The 13,621-nt window shown below is 41.5% G+C and overlaps 1 protein-coding gene across 7 annotated transcripts in view; it reads right to left on the bottom strand.

Annotated features, from left to right (window-relative positions):
- Positions 1-13,621, bottom strand: part of PTPRB (protein tyrosine phosphatase receptor type B) — a 110,357-nt gene that overhangs the window by 45,110 nt on the left and 51,626 nt on the right. For 6 of the 7 annotated variants that reach the window (XR_004965917.1, XR_004965918.1, XM_036298465.1 and 3 more), the window contains 5 exons: positions 12,907-13,170; positions 8,176-8,439; positions 7,362-7,625; positions 4,958-5,221; positions 821-1,090 (listed from right to left, as the gene is read on the bottom strand). Coding sequence is in view for 5 of the 7 variants with exons in the window: in XM_036298465.1 (XP_036154358.1) it covers positions 821-1,090; positions 4,958-5,221; positions 7,362-7,625; positions 8,176-8,439; positions 12,907-13,170 (1,326 nt within the window). In the remaining 2 variants the exon portion in view is untranslated. The remainder of the gene's footprint in view (positions 1-820; positions 1,091-4,957; positions 5,222-7,361; positions 7,626-8,175; positions 8,440-12,906; positions 13,171-13,621) is intronic. The other variant, XM_036298466.1, reaches the window with a different exon arrangement.

Genomic DNA, 13,621 nt, shown 5'->3' with positions numbered 1-13,621 from the left:
ACCATCTTACCTCATTTAGAAATATTTCTTGACTATATCTACTGTTTTTCATCAGCCTCCTTGCATTAGTTTAGCTTTCGACCCTTAGGATTTCTACAACTGTGATCGTTTCTTGACCCCAATTACTTTTCTGACTACATGCCTCACTGTGTTCTCACTCACTCTTCTCCAGCTATACTGACCTCTTTTTCCTCCGACAGGCCAAAGGGACTTTGTGAATGTGATTAAATTAAGGTTCTTGAGATGGAGAGCTTATCCTGGGTTATCTGGGTAGTGACCAATGTAATCCCAAGAGTCAAATATGGAAGAGGGAGGCAGAAGAGTAAAGGAGATCTGGTGACAGGCACAGAGGTTGGGGTATTACCACTGCTGGAAGGGAGCGAGGAGCCAAGGAACCTGAGTGACCGCTAGAAGAGATAAGGGCAGGAATAGATTCTCCCCTAAAGTCTATAGAAGAAACACTACCCTGCTAACACCTTGATTTCAGCCCCATAAGACCCATCTTCAGATTCCGACCGCCAGAGCTATAATATAGTAAGTTGATGTTGTTTTAAGATGCGAAATTTGTGGTAATTTACCCTAGCAGCCATAGGCAACTAATAGAGACAGTTTTCATGAAAAATCTAAATTGGAGTATGGCAGGCTGAAAGTTGTGTCCACAGGCCAGCTGACGTGGACATGGACAATCATGTCTCCATTCTTACGGTGTCAAGAAATATATGTGATCTCCCCATGTTGCTTCATCCCTCTGAGGCTACTGTTCCCAAGGAATAGCAGACAAGGAGATATCTTACACAAAACAGCAGGCTGTGTGAATTACCTGTTCGGCCTTCTGTCTGGGCTTCCTTGCTAAAGAGGCCTCCGCTGACAGTGAGGATCTGTATCTTGTATTTCTTTCCTGGTGTCAGGTCTTCAAATTTGTGCTGCTTCGTGGTGGCTGGTTTTGATGTGTTACTCAGAAGAATCCCATTTTCATTTAGAAGTAGGATATCATATCTTTCTGCCATGCCAACGGCTTTTTGCCAACTTACTATTAAGGAATGACTGCTGTATACATTGTCTGCAATTATTCCCTGGACAGATGCTGGGACTGCAAAGGAAGAAAAGAAGCAGGTTTCATCATTTAGGATAAAGTAATCAGTTGAGAAAATGTCTCCTAAAGCAACTGCAGATGGAAGGTGATGCCTCATTATTGCATTGACACTTTCCATGTGCCCTTAGAAGAAAATATTTCTTGTCCTGAATTATCTGTAGGATTGCTTTGATTTTTCATTTTTTTCTCTGAATTTAGACAGGTTCTTGAAGTCAAACAAGTAGAATAATTCATAGAAGTGACACTGATAAATATTCAGAATGATGTATATGTATTTTTCTAGAGAGTGCAAGAATGCTGAACAAATTTACATTCAATGAATATGGTTTGGAATATGTAGTTGCTTGTTTGGACTTTTATTCCCAAGATTAACTCAAGTCAAAGCTTCAAGCCTTGACTTAAGCAATAGTATATAATAGTGTTTGTACTACGGCTTTTGATGTGAAAGGCAAAATAGTGTTATTTGTTAATAATATTTTTTGTCCTAGGCTATATTTCAGACCTGTCTTCTATTTTTGCAAATGACATCTCTCTAGATGTTCCACAAATGTCCAACTCTCAAGATGCCCAAATTGGACTCCTCATCTCCCTCCCATAATTTCCTTACTGTCCTTTGATTCTATCTCTTGATCTAAATCAGAAACTCTTACCCTTCTACATATAATTAATCATTAATCTTATAATTTCTGTCTCCTAAATCTTATTTCTCTTGGATCTCTCTATCTCTCACCTTGTCTGTTACCACTACCCTAAGACAATATCATCTCTCTCATACATTATTACAAGTTACTTGACCAGTCCCTTTGATTCCTTACCTCTCAGTTTCAAACTACATGTGTATCGGGCATATTCTCATAGTACATGCATGCTGATGACACTTCAATGGCTCTCCATAATTCTAAACACCTTCATAAGGCATACAAGGCTCTTTACAATTTGATTTGTCTACTTCCTTGGCCACATGGCTCACATTCTTTATTCCAGCATACTAAACAGTGTAAGGGTCCCCAGTGTGCCAAGGTTTCTGCTTCATCAGGATGACTTCTTAGTATCTGTTTAACTATTACTTCCTCCCTGACTCTTTCTGTTTGCTCCTATAGTACCCCATATTCATTTTTATTTTAGCACTTACCATGGTATACTGTCATTGCCTTTTTACTTCTTGGTCTCCTTCAATAGATTATAAGTTTCTTGAGGTCAGAAGCATTATCTTGCTACTGAATTCTCATTTTCTAGCACAGTGATTGACACATGGTGGGAAATATGTCAATTGGAGACATAGTAAGGCTCAAGCCCCACAACTAAATAAATGGTTATGAGAAAGGAAGACACCTAAGAAGTATTGTGTCACAGTAGAGAGAACATGAAGTTTGGAGACAAACAGATCTAGATTTGAAATATACTAGTAGCTCCAGACCTTATTACATGTATCTAGATAATGTTTCATAAACTTTCTAGCCTTATTTTCCTTATTGTTAAAGTAGAGATGATGATCCTCTACCAGGTAGTGTGACTAGAGATAATTTTAAAGTAGAGGCCTGGTGCACGTATTTGTGCATGGGTAGGGTCCCTTGGCCTGGCCGGTGATCAAGGCCTATCAGGGGGTCGGCCAGCCAGGGGAGGGACCCCGGGAGGTTGGATGGCCAGCCCCCCAATCAGGGCCTATCGGGGAAGCCAACTGGCAGGGGGTAGAGACCGTGGGAGGTTGGCCAGCCGGCCCCTTGATTGGGGTCCAGGGGGAGGGGCTATAAAAGGTTGGCTGGCTGGGGGGGAGGGGCCACAGGAGGTTGGCTGTGGGAGTGCACTGACAACCAGGGGGCAGCTCCTGCATTGAGTGTCTGCCCCCTGGTGGTCAGTGCGCATCATAGTGACTGGTTGACCAGTCATTCTGGTTGTTCAGTTGTAACAGTCGCTTAGGCTTTTATATATATACTAGAGGCCCGGTGCACAAAAATTTGTGCACTCGGGGGGGATGGGGGGGTCCCTCAGCCAGGCCTGTGCCCTTTCGCAGTCTGGGACCCCGCGGGAGACAATGACTGGCTACCTTAGGCCTGCTCCCGGGAGGCAGAGGGCAGGCCCAATCCCTAGGTGCAGCCCCTGGTTGGGCTCAGAGCAGGACTGATTGGGGAGTTGGGGCACCACCCCCTGTCACACACAGAGCAGGGCCCATCAGGGGGGTTGGGGCACCGCCCCCTGTCACACTCAAGGCAGGGTCGATGGGGAGGTTGCGACGCCACACCCTGTCATGCACAGAGCAGGGCGGATCAGGGGGTTGGGGCACTGCCCTCTATCACCCACAGAGCAGGGCTGATCAGAAGGTTGGGGCGCCGCCACTGTCACACTCAGGGCAGGGCCAATGGGGAGGTTATGGCTCTACCCCATCACACACAGAGCAGGGCCCGTGGGGGGGGGGGTTGGGGTGCAGCACCCTGTCACACACAGAGCAGGGCCTATCAGGGGGTTGGGGTGCCGCACCCTGTCACACACAGAGCCGCAGGGCGATCAGGGGGTTGGGGAGCTCCCCCCTATCAGGCACAGAGAGGGCTGATCAGGGGGTTGGGGCGCCTTCCCCTGTCACGAACAGAGCAGGGCAGATAGGGAGGTTGTGGCCCTGCCCCCTGTCACACACAGAGCCACAGAACGATCAGGGATTTGGGCGCTGCCCCCTGTCACACTGATCCCGGTGCCAGGAGGCCTCGTGGCTCCGCTGATCCCAGTGCTGGGAGGCATATTACTCTTTTACTATATAGGATAGAGGCCTGGTGCACAGGTGGGGGCCGACTGGTTTGCCCTGAAGGGTGTCCTGGATCAGGGTGGGGACACCCACTGGGGTGTCTGGCCAGCCTGGGTGAAGGGATGATGGCTGTTTGCAGCTGGTCACACACCCTTCAGGGTGAGGGTCTCCACTGGGGTGCCTGGCCAGTCTGGGTGAGGGGCTGAGGGCTGTTTTCAGGCTGGCGGGTGACTGAAGCTTCCAACTGCTCCTTTTTTTCTTTTCTTTTTTATTCTGGGCCAGCTTTAGCTCTGGCTCCAGCTCTGAGGCCTCTGCTGCTGAAAGCAGGTATCTGGTTTGTTTGGGTTCTATAATCGAAACACTGTATCAACTCCAGCTCTGAGATCGCGGCTGGCTGAAAGCAGGTTTCTGGGGTTTTGTTAGCTTCTATATTTGTAAGAATGTTTCAAACTGCAAGCTCAGAGGCCGGCAAGGTAGGCGGGGAACGTTGGAGTCCTCCGTCACCGAAGCAAGCAAGCCTCATGTTAACTTCAAGCTGCCTGGCTGACGGCTGCCATCTTGGCTGGCAGTTAATTCGCATATCACCCTGATTAGCCAATGGGAAGGGTGGCAGATGTACGGCTAATTACCATGTTTCTCTTTTATTAGATAGGATGTCTGGCATGTAGCAGGTGCTTGCAGATGATTTTTGTTTTGAAAGTAATATATTAATAGTGATAGTAATATAAGTAAACATATACATTATTCATTGATTTATTACTTGTTCTTTAGCTATCACAAGTGAAGTAGATGGCATAGGAACATTTATTTTCTTAAAAAAGAATTTTGAGAAAGTGATAATATTTTGAAAAATGCATAATTATAGAAGTCTGCTTGTTAAAATTTTAAAGCCTTTAACAAGTTAAAAAATTTATTCAAATGATTTGGTTCCTAATTACCTTTCATTTGTTTTGAAAGTCTCCATTAAGAAAGAAAAATGCAAAGAAATATGAGAAACGCTCTTAAAACCATATTGAATTGTACAAATTTAGGTGGTTTTAAATTTGGGTATTTTTGATTTGTGAGTAACTAAGCACATCCATTGTCCCATTATGGAGACCAAGTTGGCCCTTCTCCAGGTGGATGCTTACCTGTCCGGCCGAGTGCATCTATCTGGTTCCTCAGGGACCCGCTGACCGAGGCAACCACAATCTGGTACTGCTCCCCAGCCTCCAGTCTGTGGAACGTGTGCTCGGAGATGTGCTTGGGGATAGTCTGAGATTCAACCTTTTGGTTCTGCCTAAATGCGGACACTGTGTAGGAATCAACATCGCCCTCACCAGGAGTCCAGTTCACTGTCAGGCTATCTGTCGCCCCGTTGGGAGAGACATGGATATTTTTAACAGTGCTAGGAACTGAAAAAGAAAATAAATTAAAAAGTCATCACTTAGAGAATGAACTGTGGGAATTTCAACCAAAGTTTTTGTCCTTCTTATGTTCTGGCATTTACTGAAAGGATACACATAGAAAAAACTGGTATCAATTTATCAACTTTCTCTGACTCTTCTGCCTGAACTGAAGTTAATGAGGGAAGTTTAGAGTGGCATCTCAGCCAGTGAGGAGAAGTGAACGGTGCCAGCCATAGAGCAAGGGGCTAGACTGCTTTGGTCCAAGTCCTGGTTTTCCCATTTGCCAGCTGTGGGACTACAGGCAAATTGCTTAACTTCTGTAAGCTTGTTTCCTCATCAGAAAAATGGTAATGATAATAATAGCAACCATCCCATAAAGTGGTGAGGATTAAACAGAATGTATGTGTAAAGTGTTTTGCTGTGGGTCTGGTTTATGGTAAACTGTTAATAAACATTAACTATTATAGCAACACTACTAATAAAGTTCCAAAGAAGTGATATCCAAGCAACAGAGATATTTACACTTACCAGTACAGCTGCCCTTGAACAAGGTAGGGGTTAGGGGCACTGACACTTCCTCTTTCTTATGCAGCTGAAAGTGTGCATATAACTTTTCATTTCCCCAAAACTTAACTGCTAGTAGCCGGTTATTCATTGGAAGTCTTACCAATAACATAAACAGTTGATTAGCTCATATTTTGTATGTCATATGTATTATATACTATACTAGTGGCCCGGTGCATGAAATTCGTGCACATTGAAAGGGAATTAATTAGAGGAAATATTTTAATGTTGCTATTTGCCCTTTCTCTATAATAAAAGTGTGAGAGATAAAAGGAAATGAGTACAATGTATATGAAAATAATACATAATTTTATTAATAAATAAACCATAATAAAATGATATAACAAAAAACTCATGATGTAAAAACAACACTGATGCAAATAATGACTGATAAAGTGATTAAACTTATTCTAATATCTCCCTGTATACCACATTAAGAGTAAAAACACTTTCAGAGTGCTTGACTAATTTCCCTTGGGATAAAGTATTTACAACTTTAACATCACACGCTCTTCGAACTCGACAGAAAGCAACATATAACTGACCATGTACGAAAACGGGTTCAGGTACGAATATTCCTACTCTGTCTAGAGTTTGTCCTTGTGATCTCCCGGCGGAAGGGCTGGTTGGGGGCGTGACTGATGGCTGACGGGCAGCAGTTGCCCCGCCAGTCTGGATCTCCCGTCAGGAGGTGTGACTGATGGCTGATGAGCAGCAGTCGCCCCGCCAGCCCGGATCTCCTGGCGGGAGGGCCGGTTGGGGGCGTGACAGCTGGCGGACCGCCAGGGTCACGCCCACCAGCTCTGGGGTCGCCCGCCATCCAGGTCACAGATAGCAGGCCCGGATGGCGGCGGGGCAGGCAGAATGGCGCTGCTGTCCCATCCTGCCTGCAGTATGAAAATTAGCCGCCATCTTTGTTGGCGGTTAACTGCCATCTTGGCTGGCAGTTAATTTGCATATCGCCCTGATTAGCCAATGGGAAGGGTAGCGGAGTGACACTAATTACCATGTTTCTCTTTTATTAGATAGGATTATTATAATACAGTAAGCTAGAGAAAAATATTAAGAAAGTTGTAAGAGGGGTTAATGGGGGGGATGAGGACACATTTGTAATACCTTAACTAATAAAAAAAAAAAAGTTGTAAGGAAAATTAAATGCATTTATAGTACTTACTGTATGTATCGGTACCTTAAGTTTATGCCATCTGTTTACAAGATGGATTGTCTATTTGTCAGTACCTACATCAATACTGTCTTATGTGACACAATACACTGTAAATGTTATACATACTACTAAGAATAGACATCAGAAATGAGAAAATAATGTGAAAAAAATAATATTATTTACAGGTGTAATGATTCATTCACTGATAATGAAGAAGCAGAAATAGGATGGTTTTATGGTAGCCTAGAATAACAGATATCATTGCTTCATGGTAGTAAGAAAATAAAAAAAATTTCCAACATATTTATTGAAAAAATCTGCATATAAACGGATCCACATAGTTCAAACCTATGTTGTTCAAGGGCCAACTGTACACTGCTATAACTGGTCAGGTTCAAGATCCACATTTCCAATTACCTGTGAAGCCCTCGATGAAGGCTGACTGCTGTACATCTCCACTGATCGTCAACACGAGAATTTTATACCGGCGCCCGGGTATCAGGGAGGTGAAGCGATACGCAGTGGCAGTATTTCCAAGGTGAAAAGAAGGAAGTAATTTCATGTCATTGAAGAGTAGTTGAATCTCATACTGGTCGACATCCCCATCAGCTCGTGACCAAGTCACGAGAAGGTCGTCAGTGCTCCTATTCCGCAATGTTAGATCCTTAACAGGCTCTGGGACTAGGGAGGAGTATTAGAAGGCACTTAGGAAAGTGACTGATCAAAGTTTGCCTACACAATAATTTACGAATCACATTCAAGGAACTGGCAAACATCTCTCTTCCCCACATAAGTCACTTAAATTACTTCATGCATAATTAAACAAGAAAAATTGAAAATCAACTGCTAAAATTGTAGTTATTTTCCTGATATAAATCTTATATGCTAAATGTTGGTGGAATCTAATTGTAAAATGAGTTATGATCTCAATCATAAGATAAAACAAAACGTCCAGAACTTTAAATGTCACAATGCACAATGCAAGAGGACAGAGAAGAAAAATGGGGCATTTGGCCTTCTTGCTTGCCAAGTATATTTGCTTTTATCTCCCAATAAATATCCTATAATTGTAGGCCATGGCTGGGCTAAACGATGTTAGTTCTGAGTGAGACTTACTGGGAATGTAATTTACTGATAACTAAGTAGAGAAAATTCAAGGTTCAGATAAATTATTTACTCAGTAACCTTCAAGACCCAACCGACCATCCAATTTTGCAATCTTTCCACTTACTTGTTCTCCCATTCCCTTGTTCGCTGGCTTCATATTGCCCACTTTTTGTACTAACAGTGACACTGTACAACCGTCCAGGAACTAGCTTAACAAATACACACTCATTTTCAGACTTGGGGATGCTTTTCGTTTGAATGAAGTTGTTTTTGTTTTTAATGGTGACTTCATAGTGATCCAAGTCTCCAGTGGCATGCACCCAGGATACCTTTAAGTAGTCACTCCTGGCCGAGTTGCTAATACTGACTCCTTGGACCTTGTCAGGCACTGAAAACAGAACAGAGAACTGCTCAAGATTTACTGATTCTTAGTGAGCAATTGATCACAGATGACAACCTGGGACAACATGAAAAAGTGAGGAGATTTTTTATTGTGTGCATTTTAAATAAAAGTCTTAGACCTTTAAACCACACATTTCTGAAAGGAAAAGACTGTTATAATCGTTGGAATGATTAAATGGATTTTTAAAAAAAGAATCTGATGAATTAATCCTAATCCTGTTTTTAGCCTACAGAAAATGTCATGTACAAAATAGAACATTAAACATGATAACTGATTATTAATATGAATGATGGTGATGGTATTAGTAATTCCAACATACCTTGGTGATTCAAGACATGATAAAAAGTCACCAAGAAGAATATAAACAATCCAAAAGGAACGTGAAAGAGGAAACACATATGATTAATTAATACATGAAGATATATGTTCAACATCATTGGTGATCAAGGAAATATAAGTCCGGACCATGGAAAAATATATCTTAGATTTGATCGGTAAAATTAAAAAGCCTGATAAAACCAAATGTGAGCGAGAATGCCCATCCACAGGAGATTAGCTGAATGAACTAGTATATGGCGGTCATAATTAGTTTATTCTTAACTCAAAACACAAAAATATAGGTTTCTTGATCTTAACATTAAAACACAAAATCTGAATGACTCTTATCAATATACTATTAATTTAAAAAGACCTAAGTCCCAAAAGATTATATACTTCATAAAATATACATTTTTATGTTAAAACAACTGAAAATTTTAAAACCTATAATTTTAGGACAACAAATAATAAAATATGCAAGGTAGGAAGCAAGAAAGAGATGAAAATTGGAGTCAAGTTGTTGGTTACCTTGGGATGGACTAGTGAAGTGGGAACCACCTTACCTGACATAGATTAGTGTCAGGTTCCTAGTTTTTATTTTGGATCGTGGTTTCTCAGGTACATATTAACTTATTAAGATTTCTATCTAAATTAAGTTAAATGCCTAAAAATAAGAACCAAGAATTATGATTAATCCAATTTTGTGCACCTGAGATTTCCTCCCCGCCTCCATAAATATATAAACAAAAATACAATTCCGTATACCTGTGGGTTTTTTTCTCAATTGATCAATCAATAAATACTTGTTAACAGGAACACTTTAAAATCTGTATTTAGAGCATAATGTTAAGAATATTCTAATTTATCCTTTGGGACTGTATTTTAATTCAATAGTGGGTCATTACTCTGTGGCTATAATTGGATATTATCAATATATGAGAAGGAGCACTGGAAAGAGGTATGAACGTGGATCCAGAGTACTGAACTTGTATCCCAACACTAGCATGTCTTTTAGGTCTGTGTGGCCTCTGTCTGTGTTTGGTAAATCGGGGATTTCTGCTCTGGCCACATGCCCAGCCTATGTCCAAGTCTTCTCTTCCACTTGTGTGTGAGAGAGGTATTAAATGTCAGTATTTTGGCATCTAAGGTACATTTTTCATGATGTTTCTCACACCTACAAGTTGCACTACTATCCTTTGTTGGCTTATGTGTACTGGTTAGTTTTTGTATTGGCATAAATCTCACCACAGATATGGAGCAAGGACAGGCATGCTTTTTTCAAGATATTTACCTGGAACCAATGACAGTGTTGCTAGAATTTAGATATTACAGAGTTAAGGAGGAGAAATTCTGAAGTGATGTTGAATGCATGAGTTAAGAAAGGTCAATGATCCAAGCAATTTATTGAAGGCAAAGCAACTATTATCGAAAGAAACACCAAGCTGAATACCATGCTAAGGCAATAAGGGGCTCTCCAGGTGGAACTGGAGGTAATGTGTGAGACTTGCCTTGCTGCACGGTGAGGTGATGTGATACAGAATTAGAAATATTGATATTTTCATCCGAAATGTAGAAGAATATCAGAAAAGGAAAAGAACATTGAGATAATCAGCCCAAATTAAAAAGACAGAAGCTCAGACATGACTCTCCAGTTGAACTGATTTGTCAGGGTTAATGGTTTGCCTCGATTAGTCGTGCACCAAATCCAAGTTCATGCTGGTGGAGCACCCTCTTTTATCAAGAGGGTGCTTTGAAAAAAGAATCACTTTTCTTGTGTTTAAAAACAATCTTAGCAAAAGGCCTTGCAATGTAAAGGTCAGATGCACAGGAAACATTCATGAGTTGATGCTGAGGGGAAGCAGAGTTAGTACTGTAGTTGGTTGACATACCCTTTAATTTTTGGTGATTTTTTAGGCTCCAAGTTGATTAACATAAGACACTGATATCAGGCTGCTTTGTAAATGGAAATCTGCTTTTACAGATTTAAGACATTATTGGGATTATCAGTATATTTAGATTTTAAATCATTTGAGGGTAGGGAATATCTCTATATCCCTGACTAGTGCTTTCAGGGATCACAAGATATAATGGAAATAGTGCTGGAGGCAGATTGAACTTGACTACTGGTCAACCATGTGACTATGGAGAAGCCAGTTTCTCTCTGGGACTTTATTTCCAATGGCGACGGGATTAGATTGTTCTACGAACACTTTCAAAGCTAGCATGATGTAACAATGTAAATCAGTGGTTCTTGATCCTTTTTGAGGTCACAGAAACTATGAGGATCTGAAAGAAACCATGCACTCCCCCCCAAATATACATACCTTCCCTATCCCCAACAACTTCAGGGACAATTTCTGGGATTACTGCATTACTAAAGTCTACCCATGGAGCACTAGGTGAAAATCCCTGATCTAAGTGAATTCTGATTCACTAAACATTTGAGTGCCTACTAGATTCAGACCACGTGTGAAGTCATAGGATGTTGTTAATTGTTCCAGATCCGCATAGAAAATCTGACATTTTAAAATGAAAATCTCAGCAGGAAAGATTTGACAAATATTAATGTCAACCTTAAACAGAAATCGCAGATGTAAACCCCAGGAAGCAAAATCATATTGTGGCCCTAGCCCATGTGGCTCAGTTGGTTGGTATCGGCCCCTGCACCAAAATGTTGCTGGTTCGATTTCCGGTCAGGGCACATGCCTGGGTTGCAAGTTCAATTCCCAGTAGGGGGCCTGCAGGAGGCAGCCAATTGATGCTATGTTCTCACATCGATGTTTCTCTCTCTCTCTCTCCCTCTCCCTTCCTCTCTAAAAATCAACAAACTATTCTCAAAAAAAAAAAAAAAAAAAAAAAAGAATATTGGGGAAATGCTAGCTGTCTAAATTTAGTTCTTTCCAGCACACCGGAGACCTGGCATTCATTGCCTTTGCTAAGATTTTGTTCCTGGTCCCAGAACTATGAAGGTTCATATTTTTATCCTGTGTAAAAAAAGATGAACAGTAGTCTTGACCAACAGACATTTCAGGAAGGATTTCAGGATGAAAAACATAGTAGAAAAAGATAAATATCACATAATCTCACTCATTTGTGGAATATAATGAACAACATAAACTGATGAACAAAATAGATTCAGAGATATAGAAGTATCAAACAGACCCTCAAACCTCAGAGGGAAGGCAGGGGAGGGTGGGAGTTGCGGGGTGGGGGTGGGGGCCGTAAGAGATCAACCAATGGACTTGTATGCATGCATATAAGCATAAGCAATGGACATAGACAGTAGGGGTTGAGGGCATGTGCTGGGGGGTGGGAGTGGCCAGGGAGGGATCAATGGGGGAAAAAAGACATAAATAATACTTTGAATAATAAAGAATCTAAATTTTTTTTAAAAAAGAAGTTAGTAGGCTCTGGAGTTATTCAGAACTGGGTTTAAATCTAGGATTTTAAATGCACTGGCTAGTCAACAAGTTAAACAGTAGTCAAGTTACTTAACCTTAATTTTGGTTTCCTGATTTCTAAAATGAGAGTAATAGCCCTATCCGGTTTGGCTCAGAGGTTAGAGCTTCAGCCCTGAATGGTCGCGGGTCTGGTTCCGGTCAAGGGCATGTACCTTGGTTGCAGCTCCATCCCTGGTGTGTGCAAGAGGCAACCAATCAATGTGTCTCTCTCACACTGATGTTTCTCTCTCTCTGTCTCTCCCCCTCCCTTCCACTCTCTCTAAAAATCAGTGGGGGAAAATACCCTCGGGTGAGGCTTAACAACAACAAAATAAAAAATAAAGTGGGAGTAATAATAACAACTATTACCTCAATAACGAATTTTTAAGGGTTAAGGTAGTTAACAAATATAAAGCCAGGGTCTCTAGCAACTAAAAAATACTCTCTAAACAGAAAAACTTGTTATTGTGCTTGAATATAATATGAATTCTAGCCATAAAGTATTGTTCATCTTACTCTGATGGTAATTTCTCCTCACATAGGGGTTTCTTGGGTCAAAATATGATGACTCTGTAACAATTCTATGACCTCAGTGGCCTTTTCTCCTAGGATTACAAAAATACTGCAAATCTAAGATGTTTGAGCCACATGGTAAGCTGGCTCTTTTAGAACCTGTACCTTCTCATAGACTTACCGGTCCGATCTTGGCTGAAGGAATGATTTTCATACTTTCCACTCCTTGTGGTTATGGTCACATCATAGAGGCGCCCAGGGGTGAGGGAGCTGAAGGAGCATTCGCTGACGGACTTGGCGATAATGAGGGACTGAACCACCTTGCCACCATGAGACAGAGTCACTACGTAGTTATCCACATCTCCAGGAGCTGGCAGCCAGGATATGCTCAGGTAGTCATTGCGACCAGAATTGTTTACCGTTACTCCACTCACACTGGAAGGGACTAGGATTGTAAAAGGGAGAGAACAGTTTTAAAAGAAAAGCACAATCAAAAAAGTTTGAGTCATTTATCATGGTCACAAAAAACAGTGTGAACTCAGGAGATCAAATCTGATTATAAAAAAGAGGTCAAGACATGCTATGAGTGCTCTCATATCAGAAGGCAAATCAAAATGAAAATGCAAGGAGGCCTTTCGGATGCTAGTAAGCCTGCAACCCTGGCATGTGCCCTGACCAGGAATTGAACCATGACCTCTTGGTTCATAGGTCAACACTCAACCACTGAGCCGCACAGGCTGGCTGGTTTGGCCCTACTGCATTTTTTATGGTGTAGCTGTTCATAAAGTATTTTAAGTGGAGGCATTTTGATGTAAATGTGTCAGGATGTCCCCTATGTAGAAACGGGAACAAACATCCTAACAATCCAAATAAAAGTGTTTGAATCAAACTCATCA

Source organism: Myotis myotis, unplaced genomic scaffold, assembly GCF_014108235.1.
Source record: "Myotis myotis isolate mMyoMyo1 unplaced genomic scaffold, mMyoMyo1.p scaffold_m19_p_3, whole genome shotgun sequence".
Classification (NCBI taxonomy): domain Eukaryota; kingdom Metazoa; phylum Chordata; class Mammalia; order Chiroptera; family Vespertilionidae; genus Myotis; species Myotis myotis.
The sequence above is the reverse complement of the archived record's forward strand: the minus strand, read 5'-3'. Positions and strand labels throughout refer to the sequence as shown.